The 16,725-nt window shown below is 42.9% G+C and overlaps 6 protein-coding genes across 6 annotated transcripts; 5 read left to right on the forward strand and 1 right to left on the reverse strand.

The window, feature by feature from the left end:
- Window positions 1-340: 340 nt before the first annotated feature.
- BKA55DRAFT_696526 (uncharacterized protein) lies at window positions 341-1,333 on the forward strand (the record flags this gene model as incomplete). Its single annotated transcript, XM_046200272.1, has 3 exons — window positions 341-761; window positions 825-1,052; window positions 1,113-1,333. 3 exons carry the CDS (start codon window positions 341-343, stop codon window positions 1,331-1,333), a joined length of 870 nt encoding a protein of 289 aa, XP_046043229.1.
- Window positions 1,334-2,127: 794 nt separating this feature from the next.
- BKA55DRAFT_667714 (major facilitator superfamily domain-containing protein) lies at window positions 2,128-3,865 on the forward strand (the record flags this gene model as incomplete). Its single annotated transcript, XM_046197852.1, has 3 exons — window positions 2,128-2,773; window positions 2,829-3,383; window positions 3,447-3,865. The coding sequence occupies 3 exons, from the start codon at window positions 2,128-2,130 to the stop codon at window positions 3,857-3,859; spliced, it is 1,614 nt and encodes a 537-aa protein (XP_046043230.1). The 3' UTR covers window positions 3,860-3,865.
- A 249-nt stretch (window positions 3,866-4,114) lies between these two features.
- Window positions 4,115-7,921, forward strand: BKA55DRAFT_625824 (uncharacterized protein). The gene is made up of 5 exons (XM_046196842.1): window positions 4,115-4,582; window positions 4,633-5,464; window positions 5,526-5,656; window positions 5,706-5,911; window positions 5,970-7,921. Exons 1-5 carry the CDS (start codon window positions 4,143-4,145, stop codon window positions 7,598-7,600), a joined length of 3,240 nt encoding a protein of 1,079 aa, XP_046043231.1. The 5' UTR covers window positions 4,115-4,142; the 3' UTR covers window positions 7,601-7,921.
- A 736-nt stretch (window positions 7,922-8,657) lies between these two features.
- On the forward strand, window positions 8,658-11,036 carry BKA55DRAFT_625827 (flavin-containing amine oxidoreductase; the record flags this gene model as incomplete). The annotated part of the gene is made up of 5 exons (XM_046196843.1): window positions 8,658-9,030; window positions 9,084-10,600; window positions 10,635-10,728; window positions 10,782-10,846; window positions 10,900-11,036. 5 exons carry the CDS (start codon window positions 8,658-8,660, stop codon window positions 10,900-10,902), a joined length of 2,052 nt encoding a protein of 683 aa, XP_046043232.1. The 3' UTR covers window positions 10,903-11,036.
- Window positions 11,037-12,463: 1,427 nt separating this feature from the next.
- On the forward strand, window positions 12,464-13,759 carry BKA55DRAFT_583097 (fatty acid desaturase-domain-containing protein). The gene is made up of 2 exons (XM_046194171.1): window positions 12,464-12,861; window positions 12,960-13,759. Exons 1-2 carry the CDS (start codon window positions 12,492-12,494, stop codon window positions 13,601-13,603), a joined length of 1,014 nt encoding a protein of 337 aa, XP_046043233.1. The 5' UTR covers window positions 12,464-12,491; the 3' UTR covers window positions 13,604-13,759.
- A 105-nt stretch (window positions 13,760-13,864) lies between these two features.
- On the reverse strand, window positions 13,865-14,542 carry BKA55DRAFT_545291 (uncharacterized protein; the record flags this gene model as incomplete). Its single annotated transcript, XM_046190798.1, has 1 exon — window positions 13,865-14,542. The coding sequence occupies one exon, from the start codon at window positions 14,540-14,542 to the stop codon at window positions 13,865-13,867; it is 678 nt and encodes a 225-aa protein (XP_046043234.1).
- Window positions 14,543-16,725: the final 2,183 nt, after the last annotated feature.

Raw genomic sequence — 16,725 nt, forward strand, 5'->3', positions numbered from 1 at the left:
GCTGCCACAAAATATTAAAGACGACAGTGTCTACTGCCCTCCTTGTACTGATGGAGATTAAAATGAATTCCTAGAAGTCTTGGAGGATATTCTAACGTTAGTGCATAGATATCTGTGCTTGCTTTGTAAGTGCTGTTGCCGACAGTGGGGGGATCCTGTATACTCGGCATTTCCGGGCGGCATCTACACCATTGTTTCGGCCCGCGTTTACATCTTTACATTCCGCTCTAAGGCTCTTTACTATATCCGTCAGGAAAGCGTAATCAGGTATTCTTAATCGGATCTTAACATCACCAAGTTCAGTCACCCTATCCCTGCCATTCTCGCCTTAACGTCCAAAATGTCGCCGTCTTTTGACTCGACCACTGACATCTCACCTCATCCTCAACGTCTATCGATCATTGTTACCGGTGGCGCAAGTGGTATTGGCTTGGCTGTCACTCGTCACTTCGCTGCCCAGGGCCACATGGTAGCTGTTCTTGACGTAAACTCAAAGACAGGCCCTGATGCTGTTGCAGAAGTGGCAAAGGAGTATCCCCAAGCCACCCTGAGCTTCAAATGGTGCGATGTATCATCTTGGGAAGGGCAGTACGCAGTCTTCGATCAGGCTTATCGTGAGCATGGAAATCGAATCGACATTGTCATTGCCAATGCAGGAATTTCTGATCCGGTAGTCGGGGCTCTCGATTGCACTCCGACAGAGTTTCCCCGCAAGCCGAACCTTAGAATGCAGGAAATCAATCTGAATGGAGTAATTTACAGTCAGTTATACCTCTTTTTGAGCTTCTTATACTCGGTAGACTAATGGGCAACAACGACTGTAGGTGTTGGGCTTGCCGTGCATTATATGCTCAAGAATGAGGTTGGGAGTCGCCTCCAGAGTTCTAGAGGCTCTATTGTTTGCACATCGTCATCCGCGGCCATCTATCCATTTCCAGTTTCGCCACTCTATTCAGCCTCCAAGGCCGGCATTATAGGACTTGTTCGGTCCATGGCTGTCAGGCTTGAAGAAAGGAAGATCCAAATCAACGCTCTTGCACCTGGAGTCTTGGGTAAGTTCACGGCTTCTTTATAGTTAGTTGTCGCCGTTTTCTCTCTAACATATATCGCAGAAACGAATATCACTCCCGATAAGGAGCTCTTCAAGTCTATGATAATCACGCCAATCTCAACCTTGACAAAGGCTGTTGCGCAATTCGTGACAGACCCTTCCAGGACTGGTCAAGTGGCTGAACTGAATGAGCATACTATCACACTGAGACCTCATGCGGATTACGCTGATGCTGGGGCGGAGCATAACAACAAGATGTTCTACAAATTAGGTCATGCATAAGATACTGTGGTGTTGACGGGGAGCTTATCAGCATTTATGTAATTACAAGACTCCAATGAAAATCTGATTGTCTCCATTCTTCCATGCGGCAGCAAGAAGTATTTTGCTATCGAAGTGGGAGGCAATGTCTCACAGAAGTCTCTAAGCTTCGTTTACCTACAAATACGCCTCCATATGTTAAGCTTAAGTTTTCTCAGTATGGGCGCGATGTTGACCACTTCAGTCTAATCGGGCTCCAACTCCCGCTGCGGCATATTGAGACAGCCAAGCGAGCGGCAAAGGGACCAACCCATGATGTCCATCCCGCCCCCGCACTACCCCACGATTTACATCTCAACACATGGCCAGAGACTAATCATGCAACGTTAATGGAGCCAGAAACACATCATTACTGGTTAGCTTCATGTATGTAGCCCCAGCTTCCTTGGCATGTCTTGGAAAGGTGTTAGATCTGTAAGTCTGACGACGATTGAGTGTCGGCAGCTGGCCTTTGACTACTGTCGGCTCGGAGACTTAGCTGTATCATTGGCTGGCCATGAAGGAAACAAACGACTCAGTCAATGCAGTTCCCTCCCCTTACTCCACAAGCGATGCTCACTCATTAAGTGCACATCTCTTACCAATGTCAATTATTAAGCTGGGGCAATGCACTATAAGTTCCCCATATCCTCAAATATCCTGCCTCTCCAGATCCATTCACATAAATCACCAGTCAAGTCGTACTTCATTGTACTCTCCATGTTTAGTTGTAGTACTATCCCTTTCTACTGCATACAAGATTCGATCTCTCAACCATGGGCTTGGGAGTCCTTCCTGATCGTCGCCTCTCCGATGTCCCTGGAACATCATTCCTCAATGAGAAAGGTGTTTCTTCCAGCTTAGAGGGCGCTGCTGAGAAGACTCATGCCGACCTCAAGCACGATCCAACAGGCAAGATCGTCCTTGTTCCCCAGCCCTCTGATGACCCCAACGATCCTCTCAACTGGCCGAGATGGAAGAAGGAGATGTTCACTGTTTCTATCGTCATCGGATGCGGCTGCGTTGGTGCTATAGGGCCCCTTCTCGGCCCGGCGTTGGTTCCTCTTGCTGAGACATTCGATGTGCCTCTCCAGACCTTCACGCTGGGCTTCACCGGGGCCCTTCTCATCGCTTTGGCGTTCGGTAACCTTTTCTGTAACTCGTTGGCAATGATGATCGGCAAGCGGCCAGTGTACCTCATCACCGCCGTGGGTCTACTGTGCTCAACGATCTGGACCGCAGTGGCCAAAGATTTCATCTCGCTCGCTGTCTCCCGTGCTATCCAGGGCTTTTGCATGTCTCCCATGGAAGCCTTGGTTCCCGCATCAATCTCTGACATCTGGTTCGTTCATCAGAGAGGATTCAGGAACGCGGTTTTTAATTTAGGTGTCCTTGGAGGCATCAACCTTGCTTCGCCTATTGGTCAGTCCTCTTCTTTATCCTCTACCTTCTTGCAGTACTGACTCCCCACTACCAGCTGGCGCTATCATCGACCAATACGGCTACAGGGCCTGCCTCTGGGCCATGGCTGGTGCCTTTGGGGTTCAGCTTCTGCTTACCTTCTTCTTCATGCCTGAGACAGCTTACAAGCGCCCCATTGACTCAGGCATTCCAATCAACTCTCCCGTGGATGATATGAAGGAGTCTGTATCTCAAGTTGAAAACAGAGCTTCAGTTTGTGGCGTTGCACCTATTCCAGAGCGACATTCATTCATTTATGAACTCCGACCTTGGAGCGGTTATTACGATTCGTCTGGGTTCTGGTATAGCATCTTTGCACCCTTCAAAATGCTTGGTTCGCCCGTGGTTATTTGGGGATGTTTCCAGCTGACAATTTGCATGAGCTGGTTGGTATTACTTGCTTCCACCTTTTCTCAAATCTTCACTGGGCCGCCATACAACTTCTCTGTTACACAGGTAGGATTGACAAATCTGTCATCTTTCGTTGGTACTTTCATCGCGACGGCGCTGGCTGGTCTGATGGTAGATGGGTTGGCGACGCTTATGGCTAGGAAGAATGAGGGAATTTACGGTAAGTGATTATCTTCTGCCTGAAAGATTCATCAAGTTACGTGCTAATCGCCTTTAATTGCAGAGCCTGAGTTTCGTCTCCCAATTCTTGCTCTTCTGACTACACTTGGTGCCAGTGGGTTTTTCGGCTGGGGCCAGAGCCTTGCAAATGCTGAGCCCTGGCCAATTCCTGTTATCGTCTGCTTGGGGATGATTAACCTGGGTATCCAATTCGGCATTGTTGGTGTCGTGTCCTATGTAGTCGATTCTCATCGTCGTGAGGCTGTTGAAGCCTACGCAATGATGAGTTTCACCAAGAATGTCTTCGCCTTCGGCATGAGCTTCTATGTCAACGACTGGATTGCGACTCAAGGTGTGAGGAATTCCTTCTTTGTGATTGGAGGCATTACTATGGCAATCAGTATGGCCACCATCCCTATGTATGTGTTTGGAAAGAGGGCACGAAGCTATGCATTTCGCCATGGGTTTCTTCTATAATACTACCCTAATTTATACATTTATATTTTAACTTATTAGGAGGAATTCAGCCGCCCACCACCATTGACACTTAAGATTCCCAAGTCGTGGCCAATGTGGTGTCAATGCATATTCGGGCTGATGTGTTGGCACTCTCTGATTGACCGCCTGATTTGCGAATCTGCCTTGTCTACCTCTCGACGTAAGCCCCAGACTCGGAGGAGCAGAACAAAAGTCAGAGCTTCCCCTGCCACTTTACCCCGCCGGTCTTTTCCTCTTCTCTTCCAAACCCCTTCAAATCAATATGGGTGATCCATTCTCTATCGCCAGCGGCGTCGCTGGCCTCATTTCACTTGGCCTTACTGTTTGTAACGGCCTTCACACCTACTTCAGCGCTATCAAAGACAGAAAAGATGATATCGCAATTGCCACTCAGAGCCTGGCCCTGTTTAAATTCCATATCTTCGCTGTCCAATCGAGCGCATCAAACCTTGGCCATCGTCATTCTCCAGCCATTGATGGCTTACAATTGAGTTTGATAAATTGCGAAATGCAGCTTAAATGTCTTGAAACATTTCTCAAGGAGTTGATGCCGACCGACGATCCATCGCTGGCCAAGGAGATCTGGAGAAGACAGAAACTGATTGCACGATATCCCTTTGATCGCAAGAAGCTGGTGCAGCTAGAAGAGTATCTTTCACGAGCAAACACTACTCTGAATAGTTTTATACAAGCCCTCAACCTGTGAGTGATCTCCAGCGATGCTGGAACGGATTTGTGCTGAAGACAAACAGTGATATAAACATCCGGATGAGTGGTGACTTGGAGGCTTTTAAAGCTTCTCTCGATGCACTTGACATCAACACGCAGACCACGTTGAGAACGATTACCACCAAACTCGACGTCATTAGCCCCAAAGTGGAACCTGGCACCCTGGAACTTGCCGCACTTCCATCCGGAATAGAAGATCGAATTACTGCCGCCAGCAGCAACAGTATCGTCTTGCACCAGGCCGCGATGAGTGTCGCAGAGACGAAGGCTTCGTTCAAGGGAAGTGAGCGATCTTTCGAAGACTTTGCCAAAGCCCACCCTAAGCCTCGTTATCTGCAGAGTGCCGAACTCGAAAGAAGGCTTTGCAAGAAGCTAGCAGACATGGATTGTACCTGTGGAGCTTCAAAAAGCAAAACTAGCAATCGTCCTGCAAGTCGGACGTACCGATTTTGGGGGGGGTTGACCATCTCAAGACAAGGAGGCGTAGGAGCAAATCATCGCCCCGGGTGCATTTTCTTTCAGAAGTCCAGAAGAAATGTTTCGAAAACTTCACTGACGTACTTCGGGCTTCTATCCCTTTTTTCCCAATCCTTCAGAGTTTCCCTTGCGCAAGAATACCCCGCCGGACCATATAGCGTCTCTTTTGGACTACAGCCCTGCAACATTGTCAAGAGCAGCCCAGCTTTACGACTCTTTAACATCGATGAGATGTTCATACAATATAGAACTAGGCTTTGTCCGAGCCACATAGCGGAAAATCTTATCAAAGAGCTAAGAGTTATCTACAGATCCGGAAAGGCATCACCTTTTGATGTCGACCAAGACGGTAACAATATTGCTCACACGTGCCTACAGGTGAGTCAGCTGCTTTTTCCTTATCCGGTTTCTGATGACCTCGAACTAACAACCCTTGGAGGCTTGTCTGGGCTATTTCAACTACGAAAGGGGACTAGAGTCCAGCGATATAGCAATCGATGCCATTTGCAAGATGCTGACCTATCTGGCCGATATTGGTGTTCCCATCACCGCATCGAATTTCAGTCAATCGTAATTATTAAACCGGGCCAAATTCCGTCACATATCTAACATAAATTAGTAACGTGTTAACCCTATCGATAAATTCATACCGCAACTTCTGGATACTACCGAGGCTATATAGATTGGTCATGAACCGTGATTCAAACTTTTACCACGCCGAGCTTGCTCATAATGGGTGCCTGGCTGCAAATCTGCGGTTTGAAGCTGGAGAACAATGGGTAAGGCAGCTAAATGTCTTATGTGAATATCCCGAGATATGTGAAGGTTATATAACTGTTACCCGCTTTTCACCTTCGTTCAAAGTACTAATGTTTAAACGCAGAAATTGGATTCTCGGAGCTCTTTTTAGCTGCCATGGCGAGAGATCATGGGAGACTTCAAGCTATCCTGGCAGAAGAGGATAGTATTTCAAATATTTCGCAAACAGATTTATACGACCGCAACATATTACATGTAAGCAGCAACTGGCCGGATGGACTGAGGCTTCTCTTACAACGGCAAGATGTTCGTCCCTTAATGTACATGAGCTCAGCGTCATTTTTGTATCTCAGGCCTCTGGATTATGCTCTATTCTACAGCAAGGTCTACTGCAATGCTCCGGACCAGTGGACTGACTGTGATGGCTGCGCTTGCTTCGTTGCTGTTCAACTTCTGCTCGAAACCGATTGCAGTGTCACTGTCGGTTTTGGACGACCTGAAACCCTAGCTGGTTGCTCCTTGAAAGCCCGAAAATTGTTCTTTGAGCATCTCAAGGACAGACGTGAGCGATTACGGAATGTTGCTCTAGGCATCCTTCCCGAGGAATCACTGCGTCAGTATGGAGTAACCGCAAACTTCTTACCTGACAAGACTGCCACCTTGTTATGGACTGAACTGCAGGAAACTAAGGAACAGCGGGATCAGCTAGTAGTGGGCCTCAATGATAGCCTCCAGCCTTACAGCAACTATTTTGTTATCGAACCCCAGAGCCTTTTCGACTTTCCTCACCACCTACAGGTTGCAGTCCTGGCACTCGACTACGGTTTAGCACCTAAGGATGAAAGCGGGGTTCCAACACTTCTATCTGGCAGTTACATCATACCCAACTCTTCATCCGGGAGGTTAGAAAAGGTATCTATGAATTATCTAGATTGGCTACTCCAGTACGACCTAAAACTAGAGCTCTCTTTAGAGCCCTTCCGACTTTCTATCCTTCATCGCGTTGCGGTTTTCATCGGGAACTGGATCTTCTGGTCCTTAAACCGGGTCAAGTCCTTCGATCTTCCACACCAGGACGTCTCTATATCTGAACTGCAGGATTTAAAGACACTGCTACCAGAAATATACCACAGCAAGGCCCAATGCAGTATTCCATGTCCGTGTTCATCAGGCACGTTTAGCCGACCCTTGGCACATATCTTGCTCGCAATTCTGTGGTATAAAGATCATAGCGGATCGACGTACTTTTTTTCGAATATAGGAGAGAACATCGAACTTGTGGTGCGTTCCATTGATCTTTTGAAGCTTTTAAAGTGCAGCTCTGAACAATCATATATGGCGAAATGTGCAATTCATATTCTGACCATGATGTCCTTGGGGGTAAGGCACTTGCCAATCTGCCTAAGGAAAGGCTATTACAATTTAGAGAATTTAGAGGACAAAGAAGAATGGAAGGAAATATTAGACGAAGAAGAATGGAAGGAAATATTGGACGAGGACCGAGAGTTGATCGATCAGCTTCAAGCACTTGACGAAGAGTTTGGAGAGGCTTTCGATCGACAAAATGTCCCTATAGCAGAGTTTCTCCGGGGATACTGGCTGACAAGAATGGAAGAAGTCATCGGGGAGTTGAATAAACCCCTAGCTGATGACGATAGATATGATCTTTGGGAGGCCGGTGTGGTGTTGGAAGAGGACGACACTGATGGCTCTGAATGTTGCATTGAGGATACGGAGGACGAAATTCGAGGTTAGGTTGATTCACTGGACGATGGATGAAACTGGAGATTAGATCAGATATCTCAAACTGGCCATTGATTTGAGAATACCAGCCAGCTGGGGCAACCGTTAATCAGACTTCAAGGATGTTGTGCATACTGTCATAGTTCAGCTTTGACGTGGATAGCGTCTACCCAGCAGCCTTGCTATCGATAAGCAAGTAATTCCTTGGCCCCCCACCCAGGTACCTGTTTTAGGCCTATAGTCTCTGCCCGAGATAGGTATAATATCTGGATATGGAGGGAAACAAACACGGACGATACCATCCTATACATTAAATCCTGCATTATACTTTCGGTTGCCTTTTTGGATTTAAAGAAAAAATTGCTCTATTTGTTATTTCGTAACTTATATTAAGAAGGGTAAAGTCGCATCTTATCTATCTGTATGCACAAATTGGGACTTATTAGCCGGAAGCTTATCTTCTGACATGGAGATCTGCAGATTTATGTCCCAGTCTATTATTGTTTATCTGCGGGGTTGCTCCATTTTCACTAAGCGACCATGCATTGACTAAACGACCTTTCGGGTCGTCGGCGCTTTTAAACATTGTCTTCTTACCAATCCCTCACTGTCTAATGATAAGCGTATTCTCAAATCTCTATTTGTCGTTCATAGCTTGCTCTATGCTGATAAGCAGAAGTAACGTTGAACCCCCGATTTCGGATGTACCATCGCGTCTGCAACTCATATCTTGATGCAGCATGTCTCCGGCCATTTACAACATGTCTGGCGTTTATTCAGCCGGGATTTTAATGGGGCTTCCAGGTTGGCCGATTGCTATTGGCATCCATTATCATGGCTTCGGGGAACCAACAAAGGGGATGGGGCAAAGGGCAGCTCTAAAGTCCGTTGCAGATAAGTTGTTATACCTATTTAGGACGCTTGTAGTCGCCGACGTTCACGTTGCCCTATCTAATCTAAGAAACAAATCACAAGTTGGTTACCTATTGTAGTCAATATATAAATAAGCAATTTCATCTCTTCTTGAGCTTTACTTCCTGCTGGCTATCGTCTGTTGTTACCTGCTACTATGAAACAATCCATTGCAAATCTCGTCCTTGGGCTGGGGGGCGCCATGGCCTCTTCCCTACCTATTCAACTACAGACCCGAGGGGCCCCAACGTCTCACCTTACGAATATTTACGTAGAGTTTGATCAAGCGTCAGAGGGTCCTTTGTTTTTCACTTATGGACTTTGCAACAGCAAGTCTCGATCTGAATCCCACTACACCATAGCTGTCACTGAAAGCAAAAGTGTGTCTCGTTTAGTTTGGATCATCCCAGATGATTCACACGATAATGGGTGCATTTCAGCCTGGACGAACGATAATGACCTCGTGGGACGTAGTGAGCCCCAAAAGCTCCATCGTGTCCGGCGCCGGAATGTTCAGAAGCGAGCAACAGGTGAGTCATAGTCCTTTTCGTGCAGTACAAGGCTGACAACGAAGCTGGAACAGATCCAATTCTTATGAATCATGACAATGGTATCGATACACTGGGGCCATGGTTCGACGGCGTTGAACATCTTTCCAAGACTGGCCTATCTGTACTTGATGCCGACGCTGCCAAAGAGAAGCAGATCGCAATTGTTGGTGCGGGTATGTCTGGCTTGATGACCTACCTGGTTCTCTCACAAGCAGGTATGACCAACATCAGCATCATTGAAGCCGGCAATCGACTTGGTGGCCGCGTTCATACCGAATACTTAACGGGGGGTCCGTTTGACTATTCTTATCAAGAGATGGGACCCATGCGGTTCCCCTCGACTTACAAGAGTCCTGAGACTAACGAAACAATGAACATCACGGACCATCAGCTAGTGTTTCAACTTGCAGAAGAGATAAACAAGCTCAACAACCACGACAAAAACCTCAGTGTTGACTTCATTCCTTGGATCCAGAGTAGCCTGAATGGCCTCTCCTACAAGAACGAGTTCAAACTTCAAAGTGGACTGCCCCCAACGCTGAGAGAAATTGCGAGTAATGCATCACTCAGTCCTGCAAGTGTCAATGACCCTGCGACCAAAGATCTCCAGACCAAGGTTGATACATTTATGCCTGGCTCAGAGTTCAGCACTCTTATGGCAAAGAACATGTTCAAAGCCCATAAGCAGTGGCTCGAAACTGGTCTCAACGGCCTGGGAGGTGATCAATGGTCCGAATATGCCTTCATGGTCAACTACTTGAAGGGTAGCCTCAACAGCACTGACATGAATGGAGGATGGTCTGCCGCTAGCTTTTGGGACTCGTTATACGAGGGAATGTATTTCTCAGCCGCCAGCTACAAGACCATCGACGGTGGTCTCAACAGACTTCCTTTATCGTTTCATCCACTTGTTGACAATATTACAGCAATGGACCGCAAAATTGAGCGTGTCAGGTATAGTGAGACTGATGAGAAGGTCACATTGCAATGGCGCAACAAGTATAACGACACAACATTCCAGAACTCAACTTTCGACTACGCTGTCATTGCAGTACCCTTCTCTGTTGTCCGAAGGTGGCGTCTCCCAAAGCTCCCAGCAACTATCTCCAACGCCATCAAGGAGTTGAACTATGGATCCGCCTGCAAGGTTGCGCTTGAGTTCTCTGAACGTTTCTGGGAACACTACGAGAACCCTATCTATGGCGGTTGTAGTACAACTACGGATATTCCTGGAATTGGCAGCATTTGCTACCCATCCTACAACTTGAATGGCACTGGTCCTGCTACCATTCTGGCAAGCTATATAAGCGGTGACATGGGGGTTCGATTGGCAAGTATGTCCGAGAAAGACCATGTTCAGATGGTCGTTGATGCTATGGTTGAGATCCACGGAGAGTTCACTCGGGATCTTTTTACTGGAAAGTATAACAGAAGATGCTGGGCACTTGACCCTCTTCAATCCGGAAGTTGGGCTAGCCCGACTGCAGGACAGCATCAACTCTATATACCCGAGTACTTCAAGACATACAACAAGGCAAGAATCGCATCAGTTTTGGCTAGACATTCTTTAACAATTCGAATAGATGATCTTTGTTGGCGAGCATACATCGTATACTCACGCTTGGATCGCCTCGGCTTTAGACTCGGGTATTCGTGGCGCAGTCCAGCTTTTACTAGGTACCAATTGACAAGCATAGTACAACCATTCACTGTTGCTAATCGGAGTGTAGAACTCGGGCTTGTCGACGAGGCAAAGCATGCCGTGGAAAAATGGATGGCGAGATGGATTGAAGTGGTGAGACCATTTGACCTTGTTGAACGTAACATTGCTGACCTTTCGGGATATAGTAAGCGACATCTTACGCTCTTACGGGACTATAGACGTTCAAGTGAAACATCCGGTATTACTGATGATAAGATACTGGTTTATTTGTGTCAGTGTGTTTGCTAAGCGATATGAGCTTTAACTGGAACGTGTTATTTAGTAGACACATCCATCAGTTGCCAATCCTTGTTATACGCGTATCCCGACGTTTACGTATTCCAATACGGTGTAGCCAATCAACGAAATGAATGTTCCCACCTCATCTTTTGTGCTGACGGAGCGCTCCGGTGTATCCAGTAAAAGTCAGGCGATTCTTTCCGTGCATCCTGGCTAAGACTCTTGGCTCGTTAAAGGAATTATCAACTTGATAGATATTTCCGTATCGACGATTTAAGTATGGACGGGATTGAGTCGTAGTAAGACTAGTCACTGTAGTTTAACTATGGCCGTTATAAACGTAAACACTCTATCCCATATATGATCAATAATGCCGATGGTGGAATTCTCCATGTTTCTTAATGCCTGTAGTGGTTGTAAGATCGGTGTATCGAGACAATAATCAGCTTTATCTGGACTGCCAATTCCAAGGCTGGATAACAGCCGTTGACATGTTGACAGTAGAATCGGTATAAATTCTCGGAATATCAGATAACCTTTCTCTTACTTTTTACCATCAACGGAAGAACCATCATCTTTCTCGACTTAATTCTATATGCGGCCATAAATAGCTTTACCTACCTGGCCAAACTCTTAATTCTCCGGCCATGCTTTTACTCACAGTATCATTACTCCGAAACCAATCTCAAGACGCTCATCAATGCCGTTTTGAACCTCTGTCTCTCCATTCTCATGTCAACCGCCAGGGCTGTTCATCTGGACTGTGCCGTAGACCCCAACGCCCGATGCGAACCCACTCAGTACTGTACTTTCACGTGGAAAAACGGTGATTGTTCTTCCCCAGGATGGGGCTCAAACGACCCTGTTCCCGTGTTCAACGAATGCGTGTCGGACGACATCTACAGTAGACCATGCATCAACGGTCTCTGTTGTAACACCGACAAGTTACCCATGGTGCAACTGACTGTCCTACAGTCGAGACGTTTTTAGGCTGTTGCTTTGTACACCAACCGGGAACGGGAGGACGAGGCGCTTATGTCCCAATTAAGGGTACACGTCCATCCGGGTTATCTTGCGGTTGCTGAAGGTGTTGGTCAAATGAGATTGATCAGCAGGTCAGATGAGAATTTCCTGGTAGTATCGTTGTGCATGGTTGACTCCAGTTTAGAAACGTGTTCTTAGGAGATTCTGTCTCATAACTCTAACTTGAAGTGGAATAGAGCAACAGCCGATACTCAATTAAAAACAGAGAAGAACAAGAATAACCTTAATGTCTAATTCTCGGGATTAACTCAGAAACAAATTCTATAAATACAAATCAGTACATAAATTATTTTACTAAGTCGTACGATGCTTACATCTGGAGTAGGACCTACCCGGAACTACCGGGTATCACGTGATGCTGGCACTCTAAATTTGATTACGTGTAAAATTTTCATGCGCTTAGCCCCTTACTATTCTCATTGTGCACAACCATCGCAGCTCCCTTCACCGCATAATGGCTGAGAAAATCGCCCACCAGCAGCAGCCATCGCCAGTGCGGTCTGGCATGAGACACAACGAGGATATCCGGTGCATCGTGTCCACGATTCTCTTTTTCCTCGTCTTTGTGATTACTTGGCACAATTTCTCATCGCCATTGGCGGGAGGCTGGGTTTCGCTTACACTATGGTTGGCGCTCTTCCAGCTGTCCTTTATGGGCGCCGTGACAACGCATAATGCGATTCATTTGCCCGTCTTCTGGGACAGGAACTGGAACAACTTTTACCAGATTTGCCTGTCCCTTCAGTACGGCGGCGCTGTTTCGATCTTTATACCAGGCCATAATTTGTCTCACCACAAATATCCCCAGCAAGCAAGAGATGTCAGTAAGTAGCTCACCACCTTCCAATTCAGACTCAATTGTCTGACAGGAAATTAAATAACTCAACTTCTCCACATATGACATTGCTGACCGCATAAATAGTGCGCACGACTAAAGTCCGATATAGCTGGAACCTCTTGAACGGTCTACTGTTTTTCTGGCATGTTGTTCTGTCGGGGAACAAGGATGACAAGCTGTACTTTGAGGCCCAGGCCCGTCTCAACCGACCTATTGTGAAGCAGCGCCGCCGCGAGGAGATTGCTGTCTGGGGTACTACCGCAGTGCTCATCCTAATAGACTGGCGTCGATGGATCTGGTTTGCGCTTTTGCCACAGTTCTATGCAAAGTACTGCATCCTTTCATTGAACTTCCTCCAACACGACGGCTGCGATATGAGCTCCAAGTATAATTTTGCGCGCAATTTCACTGGCAAAACGCTCAATTACTTGTGCTTCAACAATGGCTATCATACCGTGCACCATTTATACCCTGGACTGCATTGGTCTGTCCTGCCGCAGAAGCATCAGGAGCTCATTGCGCCTCACATCGCCGAGAGCCTTGAAAGCTCCAACATATTGCTTTATATGTGGAAGAGCTTTATTTATCCTGGTATTCGTCTTGACTATACTGGCCGTCTGCTTATAATTACGAAGGAGGAAAACGAGATGCCGGATGAACCATGGTTTTACCAGGAGACAGAGACTTTCTCAAACACAAAGGAGTACCTTTCTCAGGGTATGAAATGATAGAAAAGAAACTTTCTGGGCTAGACTTATAAATATAATGCTTGGAGCCTAAATATATTATAGACATAGATACCAAAACTACCTCATACTAAGAACAATCCTACAGAGATAGCGTATGCTTTTGATATAATAAACAATAAGCCAATTAGTTAGTCGCCTTTACTTTCCTTATATCTCTGAATTCTTAATTGAAAGATGGCACTGAAGACTGCTATTAGTATAGTAAACACTTATTGTTAATATTGCAGTTTTACATTAAACTTATTTCTTAGAACTAAAAGAGCTCCTTATACCAGCTGAACGGGTATGTTCTTTAGTATGTTCTCTCTTCACAGAACTTTCCCCTTGTGATGTCATACCTCCACTCTGACATAACACTAGCATCTTGACCAAGAATGTACGGTAAGCCAAGCGGGTACCATCAGGCTCGCCCCTTCTCTCTAAAGCAGATGCCAAGACACAAGTCACAGCGTCACTGTTTAGAGCAGCACTGTTTCCTTCCATTTCCACCTCCATCCTTGTATCATCTAATCTCATGGGCTCTTTGTGGCGATTTCCATAATACATATATAATCCTGAGGCTTGTGTGTTCATAGCCATGTCAAGTCTCACTGCGTCATCCCAGATTGAGTCGATTTGTTCTTTTAGATCCTTGGTCTTGGTGTTAGGAGGAAGCAAACCAAGTAGATCGTTGGTGAGCTGGCTGAACTTTCTATCCTGGCAGTTGTTCTCCTGGTTGTTGGCACGTTGAACGTGTGCATCCTGTAGTAATGTGCTCTTGCTAGCCTTCCATAAATCAACCTGACGTCTCCTTTCTTGGTCTGATGGAGATAGTTCCTTTGTGATCTCCGGTAGTGGCTCTAGATTCGATCTTAAGAACGACCTATCGATAGCAAGTAAAAGGGCATTCATACTTGAGGAATCAAGCAATTCAGACATTGCTTGCGGATTCCCTGCCCAAAGAAATTGACGAAAGACATTGTCGCCCAAGAACCCCCATATGTACGCCCTAACGACAGATGACGGTTTTAACTGCTTGTGCAGATCATTGGGATCTTGTTCTAGCAGTTTGGCGATCTCCTTAAGGGAGCTAGAAGAAGGCTTGATGTTAGTAGGCTAGTTGTTATAGTACTGATAGGCAAAGTCTCTATGCCCTTTATCTAACTATAATTACCTAAAAGCAGCCTTAAGCTGCCCTATATAAAAGCTAATTCTAGCCTTCTTAGTATTAGGATTAATTAGCAAGTATAATTTACTAGCTATGCCTAGTTATCTTACTAATAAGAAATAGGCTTAATAAGATATATTATTTATATTATTAATATATTAAATAAAGTTATTTACTAATTATCATAATCTTAGTAATTATATTATATATACCTTATATTTTTTATTAATTATAAATAGTTATTATATATAAATAGATTTTATTTAATATATACAATAAGCAAGTAATATAAACAAGCAAGTAATATAAAAATCTCTTACCTTATATTAATACTATTTAATTAATTATTTCTTAACTAAATAATATATTATAATTTACTACTAAGGCTTATATAAATCTTATACTTTAAGCCTATTAAGCAGACCTAAAATTAAGTCTGCAATAAGCTGCTTTTATATATAATATTAACTTATATAACCTTTACTATTAATCTTAAGGTATACTAGCTTATATTAATTGTATTTTAAATAGTTAAAAATTAAGTAATTAAAAGAAATAAATTATAATTAAGTATATTCTTAATTTAAATTTATAAGGATTTCCCTTTTAATATTATAATATTAAAGAAATAGTAAATTAACTACTTATTAAATATAATATATTACTAGTTAATAAGTACTAGGCTATTAATTTTATTAAGTAATAATTATAACTTAAAATACATTTTTTTTATAAATATAATTATTAAAAAGCTTAATATAAAGATCTAATTATTATTTATAATTAGTTTAGGCTTATAAAGAATATAATTATAAAATATAATATTAAATTAAATAATATTTAGAACTTTAATAAGACTGGCGTTATAATAGGTATAATATTAAGTAATATAGTAATTACTAACTTAAAAAGGCATAAAAACTTAAAATTAATTTAGCCTAAAAATTAAGAATAAGTTATTATAATTTAAGTAATTAATATAAAAGGCTAAGTAATTAATTTATATTTAGTAATTATAAGCTAATATTACCTTATTAATTAATATTAAGAAAGTAACTTCTTAAGTACTTAGGCTATTATTATAATATTAAATAGCTAAATAAATACTAAGATAGGCCTAAACTAGCTAAAGTACTTTAATTAATATATAGCTAATTAATTAGTTAATGCCTATTATTTTTTAATCCTTAATAATTATAAAAGTTATTAATTTATTAATTTTTAGTTATATTATAAGGTTAATAATATTATTATACTTTATATACCTTCTTATTCTTTATACTTATTATAGCTACTTAATATTAAGTATTTTAAGCTATAAAAAAAGGCCTATAAGTAAGAAATAAAATAACTAATTAAATAGTTTATAATTTATATTTTTAAGATTAAGTTCTTTTTAGCTTTTTATATTACTTTTTAATTAATTATAATTAAGTTAAATATTAAAAAGGGTTTTAAAGAAGCTAGATTTACTTCTTTTAATCTTAAAGTTATAATCTTAAAGCTTAATATATAGCTATAAACTCTAATACCTATTAAAGAGATAGCTTAATAAGCTTAAGCTTAGACTTTAAAAACCCTAGTAATAGTCCTTAAGGCTAGATTATAGTTTAAATACCTTTAGGATTAAATTAAAAGATATTATAATAGCTCCTTAAGTTAATCCTTAAAGCTCTTTAGTTTTTTATAAAGGTAGTTATAAGGAATATATAGAAAACTGCCTTATTAAAGGCTAAGAACTAAGAGCTTTATAAGGCAAATAATATACTTAGCTAGTAATATAAGGCAAAAAGAATATACTTATAAAATAAAGAAAGCTTAATTATATAAAAAGGTTAGGATTTAATTAATTAAATAGATATAAGTATATAAGTATTAGCTAAATTATTAAGAAGTAGTAGTTAAGAAAGGTTAGTTAGGCTAGGTATTTAGCAATATAATATATATAGTAAGA

This window comes from Fusarium redolens (genome assembly GCF_020744475.1).
Source record: "Fusarium redolens strain MPI-CAGE-AT-0023 chromosome Unknown BKA55scaffold_22, whole genome shotgun sequence".
In the NCBI taxonomy this organism is placed as follows: domain Eukaryota; kingdom Fungi; phylum Ascomycota; class Sordariomycetes; order Hypocreales; family Nectriaceae; genus Fusarium; species Fusarium redolens.